We start from the raw sequence: 27,124 nt of genomic DNA on the forward strand, positions 1-27,124 counted from the left end.
TGAGCAAACCCCTTGAGAGCAGTCTGATTTTTCCTACTAATTTTGGCTTGCTCAGTTATCCTCTCCCTCTCCACTCTGTCAGAGACAAGTCATTGCAAGTCAGATCTTTGGTGTGGCCCAGCAGATCTTTGGTGTGAAGCCAAGCTGAGCAGGGCCCAGCCCGGCCTGCTGCACTGCATGAGCCCCCCCAGTTACCTGTCCAAAGGCCGGAAGCAAGAGAGGTTTCCCAGGGTTTATTTGTTCTTAAATGTGGATCACAGAGGTGTGTCAAGCTTCTTAAGTGGCTTTAAAAAGTTGCCAATATTCAAACTAGCCAGGGGATTGGTTCTATTGGGTCTGGAGGAAGCTGTAAGCACCGCTTTGCAAAGAATCACTTCCGTGACTGATGGAGCCTTAACTAAAAACCCAAACTATGCTAAACCATGACCACATCTTATATTGTGTGGGTTGGAAAAGACCTTTAAGATCATTGAGTCCAACCATTAACCCAGCACTGCCAAGCCACCATGTCCCCAAGTGCCACATCTATGTGTCTTTTAAATATCTCCAGGGGGGAGACTCTGCCACCTCCGTGGGCAGCCTGTTCCAATGCTTGGCAATGCTTTCAGTGAATGAATTTTTCCTAATATCCAACATAAACCTACCCTGGCACAACCTGAGGCCATTTCCTCTTGTTCTGTCACTTGTTACCTGGGAGAAGAGACTGACTCCTACCTGGCTACCACCTCCTTTCAGGCAGATGTAGAGAGTCACCCCCCTGAGCCTCATTTTCTTCAGGCTAAAAAAACCCAGCTCCCTCATCCATTTCTCCTAAGACTTGTGCTCCAGACCCTCCACCAACTTTGTCCTTCGTTCTGCTCTCCCTCATTATTCCAACTGTTTTATTTGTCTGGAGGTTCCCTGTGGTTATGGGATGTATGACAGTGGTGTGACTGACCCCTCCTCAGCACTGCTGGGCAGTGCCTTCAGCCCAGGGAACTGTAGTACCGTGTTTGCTTCTTAATCCAGAGCAACACTATTACAGGCACAGCAGTGCTGCTGAATTAACATTTGTCCAGCTGAGAATGGTTTGCCTTTCAGTCAGTAGCAGCCTTTTTTATTTGTCATAATTTGTGTGTGTTGAACAGGGAACACCATGACTCGTGATGGCAGGATATGTAAGGATGGTGGAGCTGTAGCAGAGGGGAGCAACACAAGTGTAGCTGAAGGGAAAGATGTGGACCTGTGGCAGGAACAGAAGCAAGGCTGGGATTTTACTTTAGGGTTAAGGTGAACTGACCAGGAGGTGGCTCTGCTATCAGTCATCTCCAGCTTCTTAACCCTCAGTGGCCTTGTGCCAGCACTCAGAGTCAGGTGGGGAAATGTGTGGGAAAGTGGCCAGCACCCAACCACAGCAGCCTGCAGCCAGACTGTCTTCCACTGCCTGGGAAATCCCATCTCAGGCTTCCAGTTTTTCACAAAACTGTTTGACTGCGTCCTTTGCATGTCTGCATGTGGTCTACTTCTACACTACCCACCTCCAGCTCCTTCTGGGGACTTGTTCTTCCCTAAAAATGTCAAGCAATTATAAAAAGAGATTTAGAGATAAATGCATGTACAGGACACTTTCCTTCCACCTCTCAGATTAATTCTCCATCTTGCCCTTTAGATGAACAGTACTTCTGTGGTAAGACCATGCTCTAGAGGATGAACTGGTTTGAACTTGAACTTCTCTTTCCTTTTGAATACATAATGAAGTCTTCAGTGGGCCAGGGAAAGCAAGTGATGAGAGCTTTGTCCTGAGGGGATGAGTTCAGGCAGAGTGCTTGACTTGCAGTCTATATGGTTGCCTTTACTGCTGGGCTCGTAGATACTCTGAGAAGAGACCACGTGCCTCCCTGAGCTCCCTCTTCTTTCCCCCTGCAGCTAAAACTGAAAAGTCTCAGGAATAATGCCACAAAGCCTCATCATTTCTCAGTGAAACAGGGCACTGCGTCTGGACAGACTTAGAGTTAAAGCTGTGGTTTCTCTCTTTGTCATGCAACTCGAGCAGTAGGAAATAGTGAGGCTTGCACATTTTGTGCAGTGGTAACTATGTGTTTAGCTGTGCTTTGCAATAATGGACAATGTGGTGTTGTATGACTGCTGTATTCTTGCCTTTGAAGGAAGAGGAGCTAATTGGAGACGTCCTTTCCTCCCGGGTGAAAGGGTCCAGATTTCCAAAGCACTTTACCCATCACAATTATGTCCTCTCTGTGCTATTTCAGGAGCCCTCTGTGGGTTCAGGCAGCTGCTGAGCTGCCCCTTCCCCTGGCTAGTGGAAACTGTATTGTGTCCTAGTTATTGCCCCGGAGCCCGTGGGGAGTGCACACTCCTGGAAGCAGAGCTTGGTGTGCTGTGGGTGCTGGGAATACAGTGTTGGAGTGCTCCCTCTGACAGCCACAGAGATGTTTGTGTGCACAGTCCAGGCGTGTTGGCTGGGGCTGACTTCAGATTATGTCTTTTCTGGTTGTAGACTAAATTACCAGTTTCTCTCAGCAAGGAACCTGCTTAATGACTCAGCTCATCCCTGTTTGCTCACTGGGGAGTCGGACACCTTGGTGGGCAACAGAATGTTTGGTGAGGCATCTAATGGGCTGACTTTTCAGCCGCTCTCCACAACAGGCTAGCAGGATCCACAGAGCACTTATGAGCTTTAGCATTCTGGCACAGAGCACAGCATCAGCCCTTTTCTTGGGGATCCCATAAAGACACAGCTGCCTTCCCATTAATTACAGGCTCATGCTTCTGGATGGTGCATACCCCCATGGCGTCTGTGCACTGTAGCCTAGCCACCCTGCTTCTGGCAACTAAGACTTCAAAGCCCTCAGAAATGATGGGGGAAACAAAAATACCCATTCCTTTATGCTGTTGGTTTTCTGGGATGACTACTGGCAAGTCAGACACACACAAAGGCACAGGCAAGTTCAGAACTTTGTCATGCAGTTTAATCTTTCCTGCTTGTGGAAAGTTTTGAGTTCACCCTGGTGAGGGGCACAAACTGCTTTGGGAAATAGAGGATAGGGGGAAGGTAAAGCTGGGATGGATGTAGAGTGGAAAGGAGAAGGGCTCAGTGCTGCTGTTTCCCTATACTATGAGCAAGCACTGCTGCTTGTGGCCACACATCTTAGGCCTGCTCCCAAGCCATGGGTAATCTCTTGCTGCAAATCCCCAAAGTCCTGGGATAGGTGGGGATGGCTGTAGGAAGGCATCTCTCAAGGAATTTGCCTGCCTAGGTTGTTTTCCCCCACATCAGCAGTGCTATGGAATCATGATCCGCCCACCAGCTTGGAGCAGTGACGTTGCATTGCATCTTTTCCTGACAGGGAAACTTTTTAGAGGGGTTTGATCACTGTGAAGCCATTTCAGAAAGCTGACAGCACTTACTAATGCTGAACTCATGCAACCATGCAAGTCATGAGTCACATTGTGAGCTGGTCTCATTTTTGTGCAGCATGTCAGATCAGCTAGGGAGAAGGAATGCCAGGGCCTGTTCAAGGAAGGGCTGCTGTATTATTTTTCTTACCAGGATGGTTTTTTTCCTCCTTTCATCTCTTTGTTTTCTTACGTGTGTGATGACTTGCCTGTTTCAGGCTGATTGCTCTTTCAAAACAGAGCCTTACCCCACTGGAATGTGCCAAGGGGTTCTCATGGGGGATGCTGAGGCCGTTCCTTCCTGAGCACTGAGATATCCCAGGCCAATAGCAGACACAGCTGGGAGAATGGTTCACGTATCTGTGTGCAAAGCCAAGCTCTGAAGTGCTTCCCCCTTCACTGCCCAAGCAAGACTCTCAAGGAAAATTCTCCCTGAATCAAAAATGTCAGCCAGGCCTATGGGATTTTGCAGACAGAGATTAAGCTCTCTTTCCGTATCTTCCTCACCAGAGTGAAAAAAGCAGCCCAGGCTGACCTGTATTAGACCTGAACAGAAACACAAAAGACTCAGAGTGTAAAATGCTCCCAGACCCACTGCTGAGCTGAAGGATGGACCCTGTTCCACTTTGCTTGGAGACCTGTGTGTGTCTCTGCCCTGTTGTGCTCCAGGAAACTGCGTGATTTCACTTCCAGGCTCAGACCCCTCTCTGAAAGGTGTCAGTAGCATCAGAAAAGCCCAAATGAAAACTCAGGGAGCACCCAGCCCTAGGAATCCACCCCTGGGAATATCTGAGCAGATTAAAGAAGAGATGCCTGAGTATCTCCTCTGGTTTTGTTGGTGGCAGGCAGCAAAACACCAGGGCTCAAGAAAAAACAGTTTTCAGATGTGGAAAAGGTAGTCAAGGTCTTCAAGGGGCAGGAACACACTGCTGGCAAAGGCTGGGTGCTCACACTGTTCTTTGTATTTTCTTTCCTCCAGGAACTTCAGAGAAACCCTCATTTGATCATGGATGGAGTTAGCAGATTTGATATCATACAAGGAGAAATAGGTAAGGTTATATTTATGTTTTGGAAGAGATGTGCACAAAGCAATAACCCGTGACTGCTTTGCCGTGTTCTGAGTGCTCGGTGGGAAGATGTGGACCATGGTAGCTGCAGTAAACAATCAGTGTGGGTCAATCTAGACTGGCATAAGTCCACACACAACTTATTGCAGATATTTAACAGGATTCCCAAATGCAGCAGCTCAAATCTTTGTTACTTTTGTCTGGCATCTGCCTTCTGGCTGTGTAAGGCCAAGCATAGAAACAGAGGTCCAGCTGAGAGCAGGCAGATGCTTCAAGTGCACGGGTCCAGCACAGCTAAGTGTACGTAGGTAAGTAGGCACAGCTCCAACAGGTGCAGGACAGAATTTTCTTTCTGTCCTAATGTCTTCATTTGACTGTCAGCGTTTTCTTTCCTGTGGATATTTCCATTCAACTCCTCTGATACTTACCCACTATCAGAGTACGTATCTGCGTGCTGTGTCGTTTCCATCTTGTACTCCTGGACCATGTTTGTTTTTGGGAGCAGCTCTGCTCCCAGGTAGAAAGAAATGCCTTCCCATTTCCCACTCCACTGAGAAGTTTGAAGGTTTCATAAAGATCGTTTTGGACTGCAAGTCTCAACATGACTTCAAAAGGTGGGAGCAGCCTGAAAGTAGAAAAGGATGGCTGGGTGACAGTAGGGTTCCCAGTGGACTTTGCTCGTGAACACTTCAGCATTTTGGAGGAGGAAAAGGTGACAGAAGAATGTTGGTTGCTTTTGGCAAAGTGTTTCTTGAATGTCCTAGAGGCTGTAGCCCACTCTCTTTAAAAAGAGTTAGCTATGATCAACAGCAGTGAGTAGCTGACTGAATACACTGGACTCTTCCCTCCCCTGAGGTGACTGCTGGATGCTGGCTGCCCTGGGCTCCTTGACACTGCGGAAACAATTTTTGGAAAATGTTTTACCGAAGGACCAAGGATTCCAGGACGATTATGCTGGGATTTTTCATTTCCGGGTATGTATTCCCTGTGGTATTGGCACCTCTTGAGCTTGGCTGGTTGGATTGCATAGGGGTTCAAGCTGCGGCCCCACATCTCAACATCCTTGAAAGCTTTAGTTCTTCAATGCTGACTCCCAATTCGGAATTTTGCAGAAAATCACGAATTTTTTTAATGATTCTTTGTGCTCCAGGGGGTGCAATTGCACTTCAGGGAATTTGATGCCCTTTTCAGAAAGTTATGACTGCAAAGGCAGTGGTACCAGCTGTTCAGATAGATTTGTGTACATATATGTTTTAGATGGCATTCTGGTGGCTGCTTTGATTTGGGCAGTCTGTTGTGGCTGTCATCTCACCTGCACTATCTATTTGGGCTTGTTTTCTGTTTCCCTACTTCACGTTGCCCTTTTAGCTTGTTGAAATGGCTGGAAATTACAAATCCTTGGAGACAGATCAGAGGAACAGGCTTTTGATATTTTGAAAAGAGATTTGCTTCAGAGAGAGGAACAAGGCTTTTTAGTAAATCTCACTTTCTACCAAGTCCTAAAATTGTCTGAATCTCCCAGGAGGGTGACTCGGGTAGCAACTGGCAGGCTCTGCTTGCTTGTATCTGAGTCAAACAAGTATCTGGTGGGATTAGAAGAGCTAGCAGCACCATTAAACTCCAGAAGCTAAACTGGATGTGGAGAGAATCACAGTATAAACTCAGCCATTGCTCATCCCTCTTATTTCACAAATCTCTTTTGTTTCATGCAGTTCAGCACCAAACAAAGAGCTCTGGCAGTGAGACTTCTTTGACCTCCTAGGCTCTTGTGGAGCAGCACCAGGAGGATTATCTTGTGGACAGTCTAAATTTCGCTCTGTTCCTCTGCTCCTCGGAATACCAGATGTTTCTATCTTGGCCCATTTCCAGCATACAGAGCCACACTGTATGAGATAAACCAGCTGAAGACACCCCAGTCTGCTTAAAACACATTTAAAGGATGCAAGCTAGATTGTCTTTCATGGGAGCTTTGAAAAGATTAGTTAGGCGCAATCCTTAAATCTTAAGCAGTATAAATACCTTACAGTATTTGAAAATGTTTTCCCTGTCATCTCATCTGCAAATCAGTGCAACTGTTTCTGGCTTTCCTTGAGCAATAAACCCCTGAGAAAGCTTCTCTGAATGGAAATGCTTCTCTGCAATGCCTTTCAATTATTCCATCAAAGATATTTTACTGCCATCCACAGGCTAAGCCACCCGTCCTCAGTTCAGTGAAGAATTGCAAACAAGGCATATCATATGCTAATATAAAAATTTTATCTTATAATTTTTGTCCACCTTTTTGGAACTGGAGCATGTTGCCTCTCAGGAATACAAAGGGCTGCTCCAGTCTTCCTCTGCAGCACAAGCTGTTCAGCTGCAAGAGTCAAGGGTGTTAAGCACTTCATCAGCTGTAGTTAAGATGGGTTGTGTTTTTATCTAGGGAATAATTACAGTGATGCTATTTCCCCAGGGATTAAGTTAGTCCCGTGTTTGTATAGGAATTGCTTTCTCTGCCACAGAAACTGTGGTGCCCATGAGGCAGAGTGTGTCACTCCTTGTGACGGTGAGGAGCAGCAGCTCACCTTGGGAAAAAAACAGAAATATTCTCCAGGGACTATAGGGGGTTATTGCACAGTGCATCAACTCACAACTGGAGGGATCTTCCCTGAGTGTTAATATCCCTGCTCTCAGGGAGAAACAGATGAAATCTTGAAAGACTATAAGTGGTCAAGAACTCAGTTTCAGGAAACATCCAAAACATGCTTTTTAACAGCATAAAAAAGGTTGGTGTTAGTTGATAGTTGATAGACATGTGATTTTCCCCTTACTCGATTTCAGAACTGGATTTTTCTAAGATCCCAGTCCAGGAAGGAAAAAAGGAGGCAAAATAACCACACAACATTCCCCCTTTGAGCATCAGAACCCTAGATGTGTTGTTGTCATCTTGGAACTGTCCATTTTTTTTCCCTCCTCTTAAGCCCAGGACAATAAAGTCCTGATTTAAAAGGCTTATCATAAATGTGGAAGCGAAGAACTTCCCTCTTTGCATCCTGCCTAAACAGCAATTCTTGGTTTTATTTACTACCATGTTCACAGCTGCAGTACTTAAATCCCATAAAAGGGTATAAAGAAATTTCATTAAGCCAGACTCAAGCCAAACAGTGAAGGCTTGGACCTTCTTTGAAGGCAGGAGAATGACTTCTCCTGTACCACTCTTGCAACTTCCAGAGCACTCTAGGGCTTTCCATGAGGTTTCTCATTCCCATTGTGGCTTTTCCCATCCTTGTGAGCTCAGACGAGACCACCATCTGAAAGTCTGTGACAGTCAGGACAAAGCAGCTCCCTTTAACCTGCTGAAGAACAATACAGTGCTGCATTCGGATGGCCTCCAGGCTTGAGCTCCATACCAAACATGGCCAAGGAACCTGACTTTTGGAAAAATGTCTCTCAGTGGGTTTGGACTGCATGAATCCCTACTGCAAGTTCTGTATGTTGTGTTTGCACATGAAGCACCATGGGGAGGTGTGGCTGGATGTCACACCTTTTCTCCATACAGTCTTGCTCCTAGGTGTTGGCTGGTGACAGAAGGGCTCCTTAGGTGATGGAAAGGACTGCTCCTTTTGGGCAGTCCTTTTGCCTGTCTCTCCTTCGGGCAGAGGACAGCCAGTGGAAGGCTTTTCCTCAACCTCCTCCTGCCAAAATCAGGCAGAAGCCTCAAATTGCTCCTGGAGCTCAAGTTAGAGGTTCCAGCCCTGCCACCTCCTGCCACCACTCATGCAGGAAGGGAGAGGCCTGGGTGAGGCAGAACCTAAGTAGGATCAGACCTCTTTCAGCTGAGCAGTCTGTTAAGCTGCTTTGCTGCTGGGCAGATCTGGTCTTGTGCTTTTCTAGTGGAACAGCTCATTTTGGGGTTTTGCATTGAACGAAGCTGTTGAAATAAAATCGTGCTAGACTAAATCTATTGCTGTCATACTTCCACTGGAGTCCTTAGCATTACTGCAAATAAGAGCTTGGCCTCTTATGATTTCGAATCGTGCTAAGCTACATTAATCTGCTAATGACTCTGGAAATGACTCCTTTAGTTCATCCCCACAGATCTCTATTCCTGTCTTTTCCCTTGAAAAGTTTCATCAGCTGGATCAGCTGGAGAAACACCTGCTCTGTCCACATGCTGGAGAGACTGCCTGTGTCCTTCTCATCCATCAAGGAGATGGATAACACCTCAAAACAGTCTTTAGTCACTACACTGTCTCCGTCCATGACAGCATGTCAGAGTCTTAATTGAAACACAGAGGAAAGAAAATTTAGAGGCTGGATCCTGACAGAGGCTCTCTGGGCAAAAGCTGTGCCGTGGGGGAAAACCCAAGTGCGGCTGAGGAGTGAGGCTCATGGAATCCACCTGCATAATCATTCTTTATCTCCTTGAAATCTTGCTATTGCCCAAGAATATTAGCATATTCCCCATGTTGAATCTCTCCTCCCACTGACTGCAGGACTAGATATACTCCCCAAGGACTTGCCCTGCCACTGGGAAATCCAGCCTCTTGGTAGCTTGTTTAACAATGTGCGCCATTAGCCCGAGGCAGTTCAGGAGAGAACTTGCACATATCCACGCTTTAGGTTAATTCCTGTGCTAGTTCAGGACTCTTTTGCATGGCATGGGCATTAGTGCTTAAAGGAGGCTTGTTATTTTCTTTTCTCTCTCTCTCTTTTATAAAAATACATACTTTTTTTTATTTTATCTCTTTCCAGTTCTGGCAATACGGAGAATGGGTGGATGTAGTGATAGATGACCGACTGCCACTCCTAAATGGAAGATACCTGTTTGTACACCCCCGAACTTCAAATGAATTCTGGCCATCCTTGCTGGAAAAAGCATATGCCAAGTAAATATACCTGGTCTGTTCTTCCACCCAGTGCTGAATGCTTTCTGTGGGTGGTTTCACCCTCTGCCTTGTGCAAAGCACACAGGGAGGAGTTCAGGCTGACAGCTGCCTGTGTGGTGCTGTGCTCATGCAGGGAACCATGGCTGCAGCAAACTTAGGGCCAACATAACCTGGAGATGCTGGTCGTGCATTAGACCTAAAAGTACCCGGTCCTAAATCAGCTCTGGGGTGTTAATGCCTGAGAAGCAAACTGAACAGGGCAATGGTTGGTGACACACAAGGGCCTGGAATCTCCTCCTGATTTTAGGCAAACTTCTTTGCCCCTGTTTTCCATGCTGTCCTCTGTTTAAAACTGCAGAGTCTTAAGTATGGATTACCTGTGTTTACAGTCACTAAGCAGAGATCATGTGGATATTTGGGGCAGGCAATGAGAGGAAGCATGACTGAAGAACATGCCCAGGCACAACACATGCACGCCTAGGACTCTCTGATCAGCTCTCACTTTCCAGAGAGCTCTGACTCTCAGCTGAGGTCCCCAGAGTATGCAGGGTAAATAATGCCTAATAAAGAGATGATAATTTTAAAAAATCCTCTGGGGAGAGAAGGGATCACGCTGTGCTCCCTTAGCATTTGCCCATTTCCCATTATTAAAAATGCTGAAGAAAAAGTCCTGTGTTAGGGGTGGTATGAAGGGCTGGAATTTGGTACCTGAAGCTGGTGTAGCATTTGCAATGCAGTGAGGAGAAGATGAAGAAAAGAGATAATAATTTTGGCAGATTTGGTCAGGAATAAGCAAATGTTAAAGCAGCATGAGAGCGACTCAGGAATAAGATGCATTTTGCCCTGAGATATCTCAGAAAAGTTGACTCAGGATTCAGTATCAATTTCCTGCATAAGATTTTAATTACAATGCATACCAAACCTCTATTAAATTAAAGTTGCAAGCAATGCTGTTTATGAGATTCCCATTTGAGAAGTTATTCCCCAGTGCCCAAGACAAATTCTTTTCATCAGTGTAGGACAAGGACAACTCTTCAAAATACAATTAGCTGCAGACTTCATTTGATTACATTCATTAAATACAGTGTGTATGGTGGGGTTTAACAGCATGCTCTACCTGCTCTAAGTACAGAATGTTCCAGCTTATTTGCTGTCTCAATAAAAACCACATGATAAAAACAACAAGGACTGTGTTGGCAATATTAAATTATTATCCTATTACTGCGCTCTAGCAGAGTGAACTGGGAACAGTGCTGAGAACTCGTTTCTGCCTTGCCCTGGAAGAATGGGTAAAATACTTTCACCTCTCTTCTCCTTTTTCTCATTTGCAAAAGGAATACTGGCCATTTTTATGAAGAGTCATGTATAGGTATGATGTAGAAACTAACAGTTCAGCTCCATTTGATCTGAAACATCCATTTGAACTAGTCACCTTTGGCTCCCTTCCTGTTCAGAAAAAGGAAACTGAGTGTTTCAAGATGAGATGCCGCTCACTTCCCTAAAATGCCTGTGCTGGCAGGAGATGCACCTTAATGTTTTCCACTGTCTGTAAATGGCTCTGGACAGCTGCCTCAGATGGGGATGAATACACAGAAAAAGCTCCCCCTTTGTCTCATTCCTTCCACAAGGCATGTCTTGTGCCTGGCCAAATATTTCGATCACGTTTCCTTTCATTACCTGCCCATAATGTCTGCACACCCCGGGCTCCCCTGTGCTCACCACCTTGATGCACATGTTCATTTTTAAAGCAAGCACTGTGCATTGTTTATGAAAACACAATGTAAGGACTAATTAACTTCACTCTCTCTCTTTTTTTTTTTTTAATCTTTTTTAATTTTTCCATAGGTTGCGGGGCTCCTACCAGAACTTGAATGGAGGCTTCCTTTCAGATGCTTTAGTAGACCTCACAGGTGGAGTTCAAGTACAGTTTTCATTGAAGGATCCACCTCCTGATCTGGAGGAGATCCTGAAAGCAGCTGACAAATCTCGGTGCCTGATGGGGTGCAGCACCACAGGCCAGGTGAGTCACAGGGCCAGTCACATGCCCCGTGCCTGTCTTGGTTTACTGTGTTTGCACAAAGGTTGCGCTTTGGAGTGGAAAAGGAAGTCCATAATCACTCTGTAAAATAGTTGCAGTTTTATAGTTTATGGATGCCCGAAGGGATCTTGGCAGCAGAAAGTAAATAAGGTTATTTGGTAAGGAATGTAAAGGCATTTGGGCAGGTGTAGCTGGATTGGTCTGTCAGAGAGGGGGGCTGTGGCTTCTGTCCTGGCTAATTCCACTGCAGTAGAGTGGTGTCCTCTTGCAGCAGGCCTGATTTTGGCCTTGTAGCTTTTTGATCAACTCTGGCAGGGCCAAAACACACCTCTCTTCTGTAAGAGGATGCAATTTTCTCACGATGGCTTGCAAGCTACTGGTATTAATGCTGGGAAGTTGCAAAAGGCTTTGTGGTACTCAGCAAGTACCTTTGGTAAAACGTCTCCAAGGCTTCCCTTATGGCATGTGACATGTGACTGCAAGGTGTGTGACACTGCTCCTGTGGTGCCTGCTTCCTCAGGACATGAAGCTTGGCTGCTGCAAACAAGCCAAGGACTATTCCCTCAGCTCAGGTGGCTGACACTGGGCTATGAGGGGCAGGGAAGTTCTGCATTCCCCAGTCTGACTGCAAGTCACCCAGTCCAGGCCATTCAGCAGTTGCAGCAGCTCTGGACTGTGGAAGAACTTGCAAAGAATTGTTGATCTGTAGCTTTGTTAAATTTCCTGGCTTGCTTATGGCTGCAGTGGGAACAACAGTCACATTCCTGTGTAGCATGTGGTCAAACCCGAGGCTTTGTTTAGTGCTGTGGCAAATGGCAGTTCTGGGAGCTGGTGGCTATGTCTTTACAGTGTGGCAGAGAGCTAAAAGCTGTGCTTTCTTCCTTCTGTAGGCAAGCAGGAACGTAGAGCTGAGGAATGGGATTGTACAGGGTCATGCCTACACCGTCACCGGAGCTGTGAAGGTAAGATCGGGGACGTGTTCCTGCCTGGAGATCTTGCACTGATGATCCACTATGGGGCAGTTGCACTGCTGTTCCAGTCAGAGTCATTTGAATGAGCTTCACACTTAGGAGGGGAGAGCACATGATTCAAATTCCAAGAGATGGAAGGAGTTTGGAACAACAAGAGGGAGAATATCTGAATCCATAATGTTTTCTAATGGAAAATGCAACTTGAATTTACTTCTGTTTTGGGACAATTCAGCAGCAAATACAACATTTCTGGAGATTTTCATTCCATGCTGACTCTTAAAAAAATGTGCTTTTCTGTTTCACATGGGAGTAGAGGAACTGGCTGAAATTGTGGGATTTGTCATATGATGCAAATCTACATTTGTTCAGCTCAGTCACAAGCTGCCAAAAATCACTGTGTGAAAAGTAAATCGCTGGTTCAAGAACAGCATTTCTCCATCTTTTAAAGCTGCTGTACTCATGCAGAACTGCTCCTGGCTGGATATTAATATTGATGATCTGAGAACCAATTTATCACATGGATCAAAAGAAATTAAGGATTTTTTACAGCCAGAAGTCAGAACATGGCTTAGCCCAGTAAGCTGTAGTGCACACAGGGAGAGTTAACAGTGAGGAAGGAAACCAAACAATAGCTATGCTGTCAAGCAAGATAGCTACAACACATTTGACTCTTTGAACCTAAAGTACTTTGGAAAGGGGATGTTGCTTTCCCTAAGCTGTTTTCTCCCTTATCCCTCTCTCTTCGTTGGTTTTCTGTGTGAGCTTGGCTTTGGTTCGTGTCCCCTCGTGCCATGGCATGCTTGGTGCCATCATCACAGTCAGCACGCTGCTTCTTGGAGAACACTTGCTTGTAGCCAAGGGGCTGCAGAATGGACAGATGGGGGTTGCCAGGCTCCAGAGAAGGCCCCAGCTGTCTCTTTGCAGGGAAGGGGCAGAAGGGTCTGCAATTCTGTTGGAGGAGAAGCGGGCTGTTCCAGCCTCCTGCTGCTCCTGGTGTGTGCATAGAGGACAGAAACAGTCTTCACCCCACTTTAAGCAGTGCCAAGGCATCCAAGGGGTTGTCCTGAGGGGAAATGATTGAAGGCTGGGCCTTTGCCTGGGAAGAGACTGCCACAGTACTCTTTCCAACACTGCCTGCATGCATAAGGAGAGCCAGAAAACAGGTTTGCTTCTCCTTTTGACTTCCACCATTCACTGGTAAAAGGTAATTGCCTCTGACTTAAATCAGTGGCAGCAAAAGGAGGAAAGCACCAGAAACCCCAGCTGTTGCAAACCACAGTGCTATAGATACAGACCCACAGATTCTGTTCATCATCAGCTCTCTGTGCTGACTGTTGGCTTTCACTCCAGGCAGTCTGGTGACCTCGTTCCTCAAAGTCTCTGCCTTTGCTGACTCACAGCATCAGATGTGCAGAATTAGGCACTGGAATTTCCCAAGGCTGTTGAATTCATGCAGTGTGACAGGAATGCTGCTGCTTCTCTTTGTGTCAGCTATTCACTATCCTCAGGAAAGCAAAATGGGTGCAGTTTTCTCTCACACATCATTCCTTTGCAATGTAGCAGAAGGCACTGATTTTTCACTGCTGGGAAAATGAGATCAGATGTCAAACCTGGTCTCTAAGGTGTAGAGGAAGATCCATTTTATTACCTGTCTCTTCACTGAATATCACAATTGCGAAAAGCTGTGACTAAGTTTGCTTTTCTTTCCTCTTTACAGATCCCCTACAAGAATGGCTGGAAACATATAATCAGGATCTGGAATCCGTGGGGCCATGGGGAGTGGAAGGGGCCCTGGAGTGATGAGTAGGGTCTTAAAGCTTTAATGTCAAGAGAGAATCAATCTTTTTATAAGAACCTCTGCCTCGCACCCATTTTAACAAAACAGATATTTCCAAATCAGTTCATTATAAGCATTATTTCCATCTGCATAGAAATCCAGTCCAGGGAAAATTAATGCAGCCTCTCTAGGCTCAGGTATCACTTCTTGTCTGTGTGTATGCATTTTACCCAGTGCATAATTCTACGTAAGTCATGGATGAAAGAGTTCTTATTTCCTGGAGTAAGCTCTGACCATGTCCCTAGATGCTGGCTGGCTGCTTCTATTGAATTCTCCTGCAGCAATCACACATCCACCTTCCTCCTCTTTCTTCTGCTTCCATGAGTCTGACTGGGAAGAGGATGGTTAGATGAGTCCATGGAACAGGGCAGTATTGAACACCGAAAGGGTCCTTGGTTACTGCAAAGGCAAAGTGCCAGGGAATGGCTTGAACTTTTGGATCCTGCATGCAGCTTTGGGGATGCAAGGACCACTTGCTGCCTGTGGGGATAATCTAACATCTCTTTCCTAAGGGAAGGAATGATACAGACTGCAACAGTATTTTGTAAATAAATAGATGTTAGTTTTCCTTCTGGAATTGCATCAGCGTTTCCATGATTACAGAGATGTTCTTGTGCCACTCTTAGGTTATTTGATAGCATCCCACCCCTCCCTGTTGCTAGGACCACACACAAGCACTCTGCTGAGAAAAGTCAGGCTAGAGTGTTGCATCTGGAAGGGTTGGTGGGTTGTGTAGAGGTGTCTAAGGCTGGGATAACAGCTCTCTGCTCAGACAGCATCCTCCCATCCTTTTGGAAGGGTAAACTACAATCCTAACTGTAATTGAAATGTCAGTAGCACGTTCACAGGTAAGCTGCACAGATCAATAAATTATTGATTCACATGCTGTTTATTTATCTTAAACTCTGCAGAAAGTACAATTATCACTTAATTATAAACATGCTGCTTGGAAACAACACATTTGACTGGGTAATGTGCTCTCTACGTGTCAGTGTAATACCAGTGCTTCACAGTGCTATGCCTTGGTGCCTCACTTCAGCATGGAGACAGCTGACCAGGCCAGGGGGACAGGATTCCTCACCCCAGGGTGGCAGCTCAGGCACAACAAAGGCACAGAGCTCTATTTGCTGGCCTTGGCTATGAAGGTATCAAGCACAGTCCTGTTTCCAATGTGCAGTTTGTTCACCTCTCCTGATCCCTCATGACTTGACAGGCTGGTTAGAGAAATGGGCCAATAATGAAAAATTGTGCTTCACATCTTGTTGGTTTGTCCTTTTTTGCAGGTCTCCTCAATGGAACCGTGTTGAGCCCAAATATAGAGAAGCCCTCCTCAGAAATAAGGATGATGGAGAATTCTGGTATTTCCCTATTGATCCTTTGTCTACCAGGTTTTCTGTTCACTTTCAGTATGAAAAAAGTAATTTTGGCAGTTGTCTCTTCTTGGTGGTGGCTCAAGGCACCCTTTTTTAGATGTGTGCAAACAGCAAATTGGAGATTGTTCTGGCCCCATGGTTTCAGAGGAAACAAGACCTGAAAAAATGGAGTTGGCCAAGATTAAGTAACAGGCTGATAAAAAAAATGAGAAGTGAGAGAAGTGAAAACCCAGCCCCCTGAGACCTGGTCATTTTGTCCCACTGCCTCTCCTCATAAAGTGTGTGGTTTGAACCTTGGACTGACAGATGCTTGAAGGGGACAGCTGGCTAAGCAGGTCACTGAGCTTGTGCACTTGACTGCTCTGCAGGTGCTTGTAGTTTTTCACTGCCTCAGATACAGCTTAGCCATGCGTGGGCTGTCCCTTAGAAAAACTGATCGTTCAGAAAGTGCACCCTTGCCCTGTGAGGCTCTCAGGAAAGCAGGGCAACAGCAGGTGGGTCTGAAGTACACACTTGAGGCTTGAGTGAAGCATGAGTGTGGGACAGAACACTATGGAGGGACAAAGGCAGGGGACAGTGGCAGAGGTGTGCTGGAGATGGCAGGGCTTCACCAAGACACCCCTGAACTTGCCTTGTGCTTTACTCTGGGCATTAGGGGCAGTTAGGGCAGCCCAAAACACATTGAGAGCTGACCTCTTCTGCAGAGCTGCAGGTGCCTGCAGTGTTCTCATCAATCCCCTTTTAAAGACATGGGGGTGAGTGTGGGTGCCTAACTGGTGTCTTCATGGAATCACAGAACGGGTCAGGCTGGAAGGGACCACAGTGGGTCATCTGGTCCACCTTCCTGCTTAAGCAGGGTCATCCCAGAGCACACATGGCACAAGACAGTGTCCAGATGGTTTTTGAATACCTCCAGTGAGGGAGACTTCACACCCTCTCTGGGTAACATATTTCATATGTGGTCAGTTGTGCAGTAAAGAAGTTCCTCCTCATATTCAGGTGGAATTTCCTGTGCCTCAGCTTCTGCCTGTTCCCTCCTGTCCTATTGCTTGGGACCACTGAGCAGAGCCTGGCTCCCTCCTCTGACACCCTCCCCTCAGATATTGACAGACACTGATGAGGTTCCCTCTCAGTCATCTCTTCTCAAGGCTGAACAGGCCCAGCTCCCTCAGCCTTTCCTCGTAAGAGAGATGCTCCTGTCCCTTGGTCATCTTCATAGCCCTCCACTGGACATGCTCCAGGAGCTCCATGTCTCTCTTGTACTAAGAAGCCCAGAACTGGACACAGCACTCCAGACGTGGCCTCAGCAGGGCTGAGTAGAGGGCCAGGATCCCCTCCCTTGACCTGCTGGCAATGCTCTTCTGTCTTAAGCTGAATGATGAGATTTTCCTCCTTCTCTGCAGGATGTCCTGTGAAAACTTCCAGGAGCAGTTTTCATGGCTATATATATGTAACAGCACCCCAACATTTCTGGACTTTGGAGATGAGCACTGCACAACGTGGTCTCTGAACAGCCACATCAACCTGTGGAGCCCAGGCCTTCCCACACGAAGGAGCCGCTACTCCCCAGGTAATGGATGCTCCCTGCAGTCACCCGGTCATCCCCTCCCCTCCACTGATGCTCACGGTGAAACATTCACTCTGAGCACCGAATTGCAGAGGTATTGATTGCCAGTTGTTAATGCCTGCCTTTCCCATTACTGCACTTAGCAGCTAAACAGGCAGAAACAAAGCAACAGCACTGGCTGCTGAGTTAGAACAGGAGACTTGTGATTTAGGAACCCTGGACTCTTTAAGTCAAGATGAGCTTGTGTATCTTCTTTCAGCCAGTTGCAGTAGGTGTTACTGGGGGCCTCATCAGAAAGTCTGGTGTGGCAAATATGCAGTTGATTTTACAGAGCAAAAAGTACTATTTAAATGTATGTGAAATGAAAAAATTGTGCTACAAAGCTCTATTTTTTAAGGTGAAAAGGTCTTTAAGCTGATAAAACCATTGGTTTTACTGCCTGTGCAAGGACTCTTCTGGCATTGTAAGCTCCAGTCAGTAATAGTATTTTTTTTTCACATTTTAATCTTAATTTATCTCACTTTTTTTTTTTTTTTTTACAGCTGCATCACTATTTGGGCTCCATGTTTTTACTCTAGGACGGTAGTATATGATCCATGAAGAGGCTTCTTTTTTTCTCAAATGGCAATCCTCAACTTAGCAGCACACAGGTTTTATATTTAAACTATGACACAAAATCTGTGTTTGCTTACAGATTTCAGGCTCCTGCTCCTGATCACCAGGTGTGGTAACAAAGCAATGCCTGTGCTGCTGCACACCACAGTCACTGGGACTGAGCAAGGAGATGCAGGGGCTGAACTGAGAGTGTGTGGGCAGAGCCATTTTCCTTGGAGCTCTGTTTTCCAACAGCCCTCTAGTAAAGTTCCTGTCCAAGTACAGTCATCCTAATTTGCAGGTTTCAAGGCCACCCAACATGGGGATCTGGCTTAAATTCTAGTCTGCTGCCATCTCAGTCCTTTTTCTCCAGTCTGGGTATTTCATTGCTTTTTTCTTTTTTTTTTTTAAATCAGGAGTGCTTCCTGTTAAGCAAAGTCTTGGCCAAGAAGCAGCTGTTTCCCTCTGGTGCTTGACGTTCTGTCTGTCCCTCACAAACCCTAGCAGGAAGGAAGGAGAGGATGGCTTTGCACCATTTTGTCCTTTTCTATGTGTTTATCTTCTCAAAGCCGCAGTCTTTTTCAGCTCAGCCACTGAGGCAGGTGTCTGATTAAGAGTCACTGCTTTTCTGCTGCTGGGAAAGTGTGCCACGGAGGTGAAGCAGATGTAGGGGGGGTGAGAAATCTGCATGACTTCTGTGACTTTGCCAGAGATTTCTAAAATGATCAATGTGCAATTAGTTTACCTCCAGATGCCTCAACTTCTAGTGCTAATATGGAGAGTAAGGTGCTCTGTTGTACTGAAAGGATCTCGGAGCAGTCACTCCTCTGGGTCCACACAAGCAAGATCTTACACAATGGGCTACTGCTGGAACATCTGTGTGCCTACTGTTAACCTATTAACACTTTCTTGGCAGGTGCAGTTTCAACAAACCCTCAGTATTTTTTCAAAGTGCTAGATCACGACCCAAAAACCTATAATGTAGCAATTTCACTCATGCAAAAACACCGTGAGCATATGCAGGATGAAAAAAACCTGAAGATCGGCTTTTTCATCACCATGGTAAGCACAATCAGATATCATGTGAGCACTGTTGTTCTCTGTGTGGTTTATTTTACCTGTATGTGGGAGTGAAAGGCTGAATTGCCTTTTGGTCTGTAAAAAGTCAGTATGTGGCGTGAATTTCTGGTTGCCTTCTGTTGCAGAAACTCACAGTAAAAATAGAATTAAGCAGGCTTAGTTCCTTTTATTCATGTCTTAAGGAACAAAGGTGGCACTTTTAGTTCTGTAGCATCCCAAAATAGCCTTGGGAAACTCAGGGAGTCCCCCAGCCAGAAGATGTGCCAGGGCAATATCCTGCATACCCAGCAGTACTGGTGACATGCCATGCTGGCTGGGCACAAGGCATGACAGCCAGCACTAGCCACAGCCCTTGAGCAGCACTCCAGGTATAGCAGGGAAGCAGATGGTCTCTCATTCCCCAAAGTGGGTCTGTCGTGCTCATCCTCCTGTCTTCTATCTGAAGAGCCAGGTAAAAACATTTATGAAATACATGGGAGCCTTTGCCTGAGACCAGTGTAGAGGAAATCCACTCCGATACCTGGGACCTCCACTACAATTTCTCTGGTTTTTTTTTCATGGTGACTGTCCAGAGAGGTGCCTTTTCAAGCTGTTCTCAGAGCACTACCAGGCTTACTTTTTATCAACCTGTTACTGAAAGCACAGGTGCTAGTGTGGATGGATGCTAGCCTTTCCCAAAGTGTTTTTGTTGTTGGCTGATGAGTGTGGGAGGCTATTGTTCTTAACCCAAAGACTAAAAGGGAGGCAGGGATTGCTATAACCCTAATTTCACATTCTTCTAATTACTGGAGAGGTTTGCCCTAGTCCCAGGCTTTAAATAATTGATGCCGTAAGTTTAACAGCTCCTCATAAAGGAAGAGCATGGCTTTGTAGCTCATAAAAAAAATGTGTCTGAGAAATAAAAAAGTGTCATTAAAAGATCATCCCTCCAGCAAGTGGAGTCACTATCCCTTTATGAGGATATCCTCTGTCCTGTGCAGGTATCAAGCCTGCAGGACTCTGTGGGGCCAGCAGTGCCACTCAGAAAGAGCTGCTGCTCCTGGTAAATGGGGAATTGCTCCTTCCAGCATCCCCAAAAGTCACCAGACATGGAGGCCCCTGTGTGCTCTTGCACGATGCTCGTCCACCTTGATTAGCTACCCATTTTAACAGAAATGACATTCACTGGGAGGTGATGATATAGGTCTTGGGTCCCTCAAAAAAAGAGATTATTTAATCAGAAAGCAGTCTAGGAGACAGATTTTCTCTATTCTTGTTTTATATTTTAAGTTTTTCCTCCCATCCAGTTAATGCTCAGGTGTGTTTTCTCTGTCTTGGTATGAGATGGATCAAGGATGGATGGACCTCGATGAGTTTGTCAAGACTGGATGACATGGCCTCTGTGGGCTGTCAGCCCATAGCTCACCTCAGGCTGGCTTTGGGCTCAGGTCACTTGGGCTTCTGCCCTTAGGGGTGATCTACACAGGAGCTGAAAGGCAGGGCCAGAACAGAGCATTACTGGAGGCACCAGGATTACTGTGGAGCACCTGGACAGTGAGGGCAAGGGAACAGTTATGCTGCTCTGTCACACCACAGCTTTTATCAATATAACCATACTGGTGCACATTCACACAGAGGACTATACAGAAAACATTCCCTCATAGACACACATTAAGTATTTTAATATGAGAGCTGCTCTACCAGCTCCTCACAGCCAGCCTGGTGTCCTGTCCTGGTAGCAGCAAAAGTCAAGTTCAGGAGCTAAAGCCTGTAGGTGTGAGTGCCATTCCCTCAGTTTATTCCCCAGTGTTCACCCTCAGAGCCTGAGGGCAGTCAGAGCATCTTTGGGTAGAAGTTTACAAGGGGTTGCTTTGCACAAGGAGAGTGCAGTTGGCAAGATTCATGTGGCTTCACTCTTCCCCCCGATCTGCTCTCACTGCTGTGATTCATTATCAGCAGCATCCATTGCTCGGTACCTTTTGAGATGCATCAAATTGTTGCTGTGAAGTAAGAGGAGTATTATCCCTCGATAATAAAGGATGAGAGGAGAATGCAGTGCAGGCAAGGATGCAAACCAGAATGGACGTATCTGATAGCTCTAGGAAGCCTTTGATTAAATATAGACTTGGAACACTAATACATGGCTGTGAGGGAAGTTTAATGTTGTGTGATAGAGCTGAGAAATGTATAGAGGCTGATTCTTATCTCACACCGATTTTGATTCCATTGAGATATTAATCTGCTTCTGCTTTTTACCACAAGGAATGTGGAATAAGGCTCAAAAGTGGGGAAAAAAAAGTATTACACCATTTATTTCTTTGCAGCACTGTCCATTTCTATCTGCTCAAGATCTGACCCATAATACTCGGCAGTCTGTGTACCTCCCAGCCGTCTGTAACAGTAGTCATCCTGGTTTTTTTTCCCTTTCAGAATAGCAGTTTTATGTTATTGTCTCCCAAAGGCATGGCTCATAAATAACTCTGCCACGCTGTAGAACCATTCTAAATGGAATTTATACACGCTGATATATTTTGGGGAATATGTTAAGGAAGGGTTTTTTATTATGCTATCTTTACATGTCATCATAGTAATAGCTGTTGCATTATATTTGTTTCATCTCAGCAAAAAAATACTGGAATAACAGATGAAAGATCAGAATACTCCATTTTCTTGTGACACTTGCTGGTTTGGATTGTGATTCTTGAAGCATTGTCATCTGGATGACATGCTTAGAGGGCTCTCTGACCCCTCTGAGTCACAGAAGATCTCAGGGAATTTTTTAGTAAGAGCACTCATCCTTGATTCCTTCATGAACTCCAGTCTGCTTAATGTTAATTGAAGTTCTCTGCAAATCTACTTACATTCATTTTGCCTTCTGTTTCTTTCAGTTCCTCCACCATTGAGCAACTTTGATATGTCCTTGAGAAAAGTCTGTCCCCCTGGATGGGCTTTTCAGGCCACTGGGGGGGGCCGAGGCGTGATAGATGCAGTGTGTATTCAGAGAGGTGTGGGAATGTGAGGCTGCGGTGAGTGTGCTTGCTGATTTACTCTGGCTCCTAACAGGAAGGGAAGATAGCTGGCTATATTTTTCTTTCAGGAGAACTCCAGACTTCTGAAACAAATTTTTATCCGGACTCGGGATGTGACCAGCTACTTTACCTTGAGCCCAGGAACCTATGCCATTGTTCCTGCTGGAGCAGAGGAGCAAGAATTCGAATTTCTCTTACGAATTTTCATAAAGAATCAAGACTACGCTGAGTAAGATGATACGCACTCCTTAAAGGCCCCAGACTCACAGTGTGCCAGGAATGAACTATTTAATGTCAAGCTAACTGATGCGGCGATTTGCTTTCAGTGTGTCCTTGGAGGGGGTGGGAAGGCACAGAGGAGTGTAAAACACCATGTTGAGGGGGATCAGGTGCACAAGGGTGGCCACTGCAGAGCAGGGCAGGAACTCATCTGCAGCCACCAAGGGTCTCAGCTTTGGTACAAAGAGCCACACAAGGGAGCAGTAATTGTGAGATATGTCCTCTACCACTGATTGTGGGGACATTTCTCTTTGCTGAAAGGAGGACTGGGAGCTTGTTTTCCTTAATTCTTAACAGCTGTTTGGTAGTTTCTTATGTTCTGCTGGCTGGATGCCAGATGGATTATGTCCCATTCTGCTCGGAGTGGGACGTGGAGAAGCCAAGAGCAGTGAAAGGCCTTGATCCTTTCACTCCATAGACAGGCTGGCAGGGCTCCCTGTAGGTGTGGGACTGGCCTTGAAGATAAGTTTAGTGGAAAAATGGTATCTGAGTTCATGCAAAGGCAGCTATTACCACACACACGTTCACATTACCACGTGAATACCTGGGTGTGGTTTACTCCAGGTAAGCAAGCCCCAGCATTCAGCCTCACCAAATGACCTGCAAGCATCAGCTGTGCAGTGCCTTCCCTTCAGCAGGCTTTTTAGAGGATGTGATTGCAGCTCTTACCTCACTGGCCCATATCTTACTAATGAGATTGCTTTCTAGGCTTTGGCCCCTGGCAAAAATAGCCCAGAACCAAGTGAGGCAACTCCTGAGTTATGGAAAGCAAACACAAAGAGTCCGTGCTGTGGGCTGGACTGCTGTCAGCAGGATGAGTCATGTGTGAGACAGCTCAGCCCTGGAAGTGAGCTTTTCAGGAGAGCCTCTGGCTCTCACAGACCTTCCTGAGCTAGGCCAAGTGTGGAGATGACCTTCCAGTGGGTCTTTGCAGCACTTACCTATAGAGATGTTACAAAAATAGAACCTAGCTTGTCTGATTGCTCTACCGAAAGCAAAACTCAAGTACTGAATGTGGCTGCTAAGTGTGTCTTAGGAATGGTGACCCTGGCCCAGTTTCAGGCAGTCTGCAGGCATTTAGAAGATGTTGCCTTTTAATAGCCCAGATGCTATTTTTATTCCTGACTGTTAAGCTGGGCAAAGAGAAAGGAGGTGAAAAATTTCTGTGTCTCAAGGCAGGGCAGCCCTGTCTTCTGCATGGTGAGGTTAGTCCTGGCATGCTCAGCTACCCTTTCTCTGCTGCTGGTGCCACCAGAGCTGGCTTGGGGAAGGCAGTGGCCCCAGAGCAGCCAGAGACTCAGACCTGTCTGTGCCTGTTTGCACTGAGAGACCCAGGACTGGTGCAGCAGCCTTGTCTGAACTGGGCCAGGCTGGGCCATGGGTGCTGAGCCTGTTGTGGGGCCATGGGCTGGGTGAGTGCTGCTGCTGGTGCCTGGCTTCCTCCACAGCTGCAAATCAGTGCTCTGGAAAGGCCTCTTTTCTCCCAGTTTGATTCTTGTAACTCTTTTCTAGGAACTCAAACTCCCTGACTGACCCAGTGCCTCCTATGGTAAGAGTCTGAAAACTGGTGTAGATTCTGGTGGTGGTGAATGGTTCCCAGAGAGCTGATCATTTGGTCACCTCTACTGGTCATCTCTACTCTACACCTCTTCTTCATCTGATCTTTTCTCCCTTTACCACCCACTACAGTCCCAGAGTCTGATTCTGGCACCCTGCAACCTTGCTGGGAGGGTAGGACACCTCTCTGGAGAGATGGGAGTGGCAACAAAGCCCTTCCTCTTCTCATATGTCTTTTTTAGAGCCTGATTTTTAAGGAAACAGGTCTTATGCAGTCCCTTTGTCAGTCTGTCTGTGTGTCCTTTTCACCTCATGATCTTTAACACTTTGAGAAACCAAATATAGGAGGGGAGAGAGCACTTAAAAGGTTCTAAAGTCTTTCAATGTCTGTAGAATGGGTATATATCCGTGGGGGAGAAAGAGGGAAATTTAATTCCTGTAAATGGGGTTGGACATGCCTTCCCCATGGAAATGATTTCATTTAAGTTCTTGTACCCTATAAAGCCCAGGAGTCCATAGGGATGAGACTCAAATCAGATTTCTTCTGATTTTCATCAAGATATCTTCAGAGACAGAGACATAAAGCAAATTACACTTTGGAACTGGCTGCATCTCTAGTTCAACACACATTTTTGCCTGTCCAGCCCAGCTACCATGGGTTTTTTGACTTCTTGCTGTGAGCTGTGTGCATTTCCAGGGCTGTTCCAGTCCCTGCTGGTCCCACCAGCAAAACCCTGCCACTGAGAGGCTGCTATTTACAGCCTTCAAAGACACAGGTCATTGAAGCTAGAGGTGTGAAGCTGCTTCAGGGGAACAGAAAACAGTCCTTTCCCTGTGATTCGTTTTCCAGCACACAATTAAACCCCATTAGAGGGGTGGTGTAAATGGTGGCTCACTATCTCTTTCCACTGACAAGCTGTCAGTCTACTTGGCTGTTGTCCTTAGCCAGTGTTTTGACTTTGATGAATTGTGGTACCCACAGTTTCTGCTCTTGATCAGGTATTTGGGCTTCTTTGGTATGAAATATCTCACACAGAGATAAAGGCATTGGGTCTTGGGCTTAGATTTTTTTTTTAAAAACTTTATAATGTTAAGGATAATTCCCCTTAGTGCCTGGTGGACCTTTTCACTGGAGGGTTGAAAAAAATCACTTAACTATTGAATTGCAATTGCTTAGGTATAGTCAAGTCTGCCTTGGGGTTGAGAAGGTACAAGAGAAAGGAAAAGCCAACTCCTGCTCTATTTTCTTGGTTCACATGAATCTTCACATGCCCTGAGCCAGTGGTACCAACCAGGGTCCAGCAATAAGGATCAGGCTTTGTATCTCTATATTCATGTATTGACTTGCTGAATTCCACCCTGGATGTGTTCTGTCATCTTCCTTAGGCCTTGAACTGCTCCTTCCTAGTTGTGCTAACTGCTAACATCCAAAATATGCTTCTTTCTTCATTGCAGTAGCTGTTGCTCACTCCTAGTCCACTTTATTTTGGGGGTGTGAAAACTGCAGCCCGTGCTGTACATTCCCTGCCCCTCCAAAGTGCTGTTTGGATCAGCAGACTTTTGCCTCCAGTTGTTTTGTAGCTGAATTATTTATGTCTGCACTTTGTCTTTGATGCAGGATGCACCAAGATGGAACCAGGACAGCTCCTATAAGGCTCTTTTCCTGAAATACGCTGAGCAGGTACCCTCTCTAAAACATCTTGTTGAAAAAAATAATAAAAAAACCACAAGTGGACTTGCAAAAAGAAAAACTGATCTATGATGCTGATACAAATCCATTTAGAATTTTTTTTTTTGGAAATGTAGCTCCATCCTCAAGTGGATACCCTGAAAATGGTATTGATTGACCTGCCAAAACCCCCAGAAAAATGGGACATTCAGCTGGGATAGATTGTCTAGTGCCATATATCAGTGGAATATTGGAGATTTATGGTTGTGCTGGTGATGGGCTTGCATGTGTACTTTTCTTTTTTTTTTTTTTTTTTCTTGCTTTGGTTTGTTTATTTGCTGAAAGCAATTAGAAAGCCCTGGGTAGTTCCCCCCTCTCATCAGCATCACTTTCCATTTGCCTTCTCAGCACTTGGAAACCAGACATCAGTCAGCGTTTGAGTAATTGATTCCTGCTCTTTCAGAGCCAAGCTCTGTGTTCACAGGAGATGCTTTTAATGGTTTAATAAACTGTTATAAAGAACTCCTTGACTTAGTCAAGAGGAAAAAAATCACTGTCAAAAGTCTCTGCACACTGGACCTCTTGCAGTTATTGGTTATATCAATGTGTGACGGTGAAAATGAGCACGGGCTGCCACGCTGGGTGTCCCGGGGCTCTCTCGGGAGGGAGGCGGCCGGGATCGCTGATGGGATCGCTCCGAGGGAAGCAGGCAGCAGTGCCTGCGCTCCCAGCCCGCTCACACAGCTGCCTGCTGGGCCTGCCCATCCACAGCTCCCCAGCTCGGGGCTGGTGGAGTCCCATCCCTGCTGGACAAACCCCGTGGGGATGGCAGTGCCTGTAACTCCCCTGCAGTTGTAGGGGAGGACCAGGAGTGGGCTGGCAGCGTGGAGGGCTTTGTTATGCTCCCATGGGGATGCTGCTGCTCCTTTGATATATAAGCAGAGGTTCTTGGCTGCCACAGTGCCAGAGAAAAGAAGTTTTGGGCAAAAGTAACACAGGAGAAAACTTTATGCTCACAGACCTCTCTTTGTGTTTTATTTTTCATTAGGGCTCAACTATTGATGCCTCGCAGCTGCAACAACTCCTTAATGAAGTGATCTTGCAAGGTAAAGCTTTTACAGCCTAACTAATGTTTTTGGTGCTTCCCTATCCTTAGACTAGAGTAAATTAGGCACAGGATTTAGTGATGTCCTGATGGTCCTTTAAAAATCCTCATTGTGGCTTACTGCACAGGGGGATCAGAGCATGAGAGGGGCACAGCTGGAGGGCTGGAGCCAACTCAGCCATGCACAAGGCTCAAAGTGCTCTTAGGACTTGATAATTCAGCGTAAGTGGCCTTTCTTTCACTGTTATTTCCCTTATCCTTATTTCAAGAGGGAAGAGTTTCCGTCCAGGCAGGGAGGTGGGCAGGGACTGTGCAGAGTGAGCCCAAGCAGGACACCTGTCCTTGGGGAAGGTAGAGATGTCTGAGATGTGCAGATTCCCTCAGCTTGGCACAGAGCCCTTGCTGCTGTTCAAGAACCTGAACCAGAGCTGGGGCTTTTCAGCTGTGTGAGCCTTCAGCCTGGTGTCCTCCTTCCCTCAGAACAGTGTCCTGGTGCCTGTCACAGCCCTTGCTCTCACTAATTCCTTCTGTTTTGTCAATCCTTGCAGATGAGATGACCAGCCTGGGTGGGAGATTCACCTTTGATTCATGCAGAGGCATTTTAGCCCTGATGGATGTATCCTTTCAGCAGAAGCAATAAACTTCCCTGGTGCTGCCCATCCTTGCCTTGAGTTATGGCTGAGCTGAGCATCCCTGTGTGAGAACCTGCAAGTAAATA

The 27,124-nt window shown here is 46.1% G+C and overlaps 1 protein-coding gene across 4 annotated transcripts in view; it reads left to right on the forward strand.

Annotated features, from left to right (window-relative positions):
* The window catches only part of CAPN13 (calpain 13), a 49,872-nt gene that overhangs the window by 11,342 nt on the left and 11,406 nt on the right, over positions 1-27,124 (forward strand). For all 4 annotated transcript variants that reach the window (XM_042051743.1, XM_042051746.1, XM_042051742.1 and 1 more), the window contains 14 exons: positions 4,373-4,442; positions 5,316-5,434; positions 9,195-9,328; positions 11,174-11,348; positions 12,257-12,328; positions 14,055-14,140; positions 15,458-15,532; positions 16,951-17,117; positions 18,625-18,770; positions 21,865-22,025; positions 23,588-23,624; positions 25,251-25,313; positions 26,350-26,407; positions 26,955-27,022. In XM_042051743.1, the coding sequence (XP_041907677.1) occupies positions 4,373-4,442; positions 5,316-5,434; positions 9,195-9,328; positions 11,174-11,348; positions 12,257-12,328; positions 14,055-14,140; positions 15,458-15,532; positions 16,951-17,117; positions 18,625-18,770; positions 21,865-22,025; positions 23,588-23,624; positions 25,251-25,313; positions 26,350-26,407; positions 26,955-27,022 (1,431 nt within the window). The remainder of the gene's footprint in view (positions 1-4,372; positions 4,443-5,315; positions 5,435-9,194; positions 9,329-11,173; positions 11,349-12,256; positions 12,329-14,054; positions 14,141-15,457; positions 15,533-16,950; positions 17,118-18,624; positions 18,771-21,864; positions 22,026-23,587; positions 23,625-25,250; positions 25,314-26,349; positions 26,408-26,954; positions 27,023-27,124) is intronic.

This window comes from Corvus kubaryi, unplaced genomic scaffold, assembly GCF_017639235.1.
Source record: "Corvus kubaryi isolate FWS band 111438036 unplaced genomic scaffold, C.kubaryi_AGA036_p1.0 76, whole genome shotgun sequence".
Classification (NCBI taxonomy): Eukaryota; Metazoa; Chordata; class Aves; order Passeriformes; family Corvidae; genus Corvus; species Corvus kubaryi.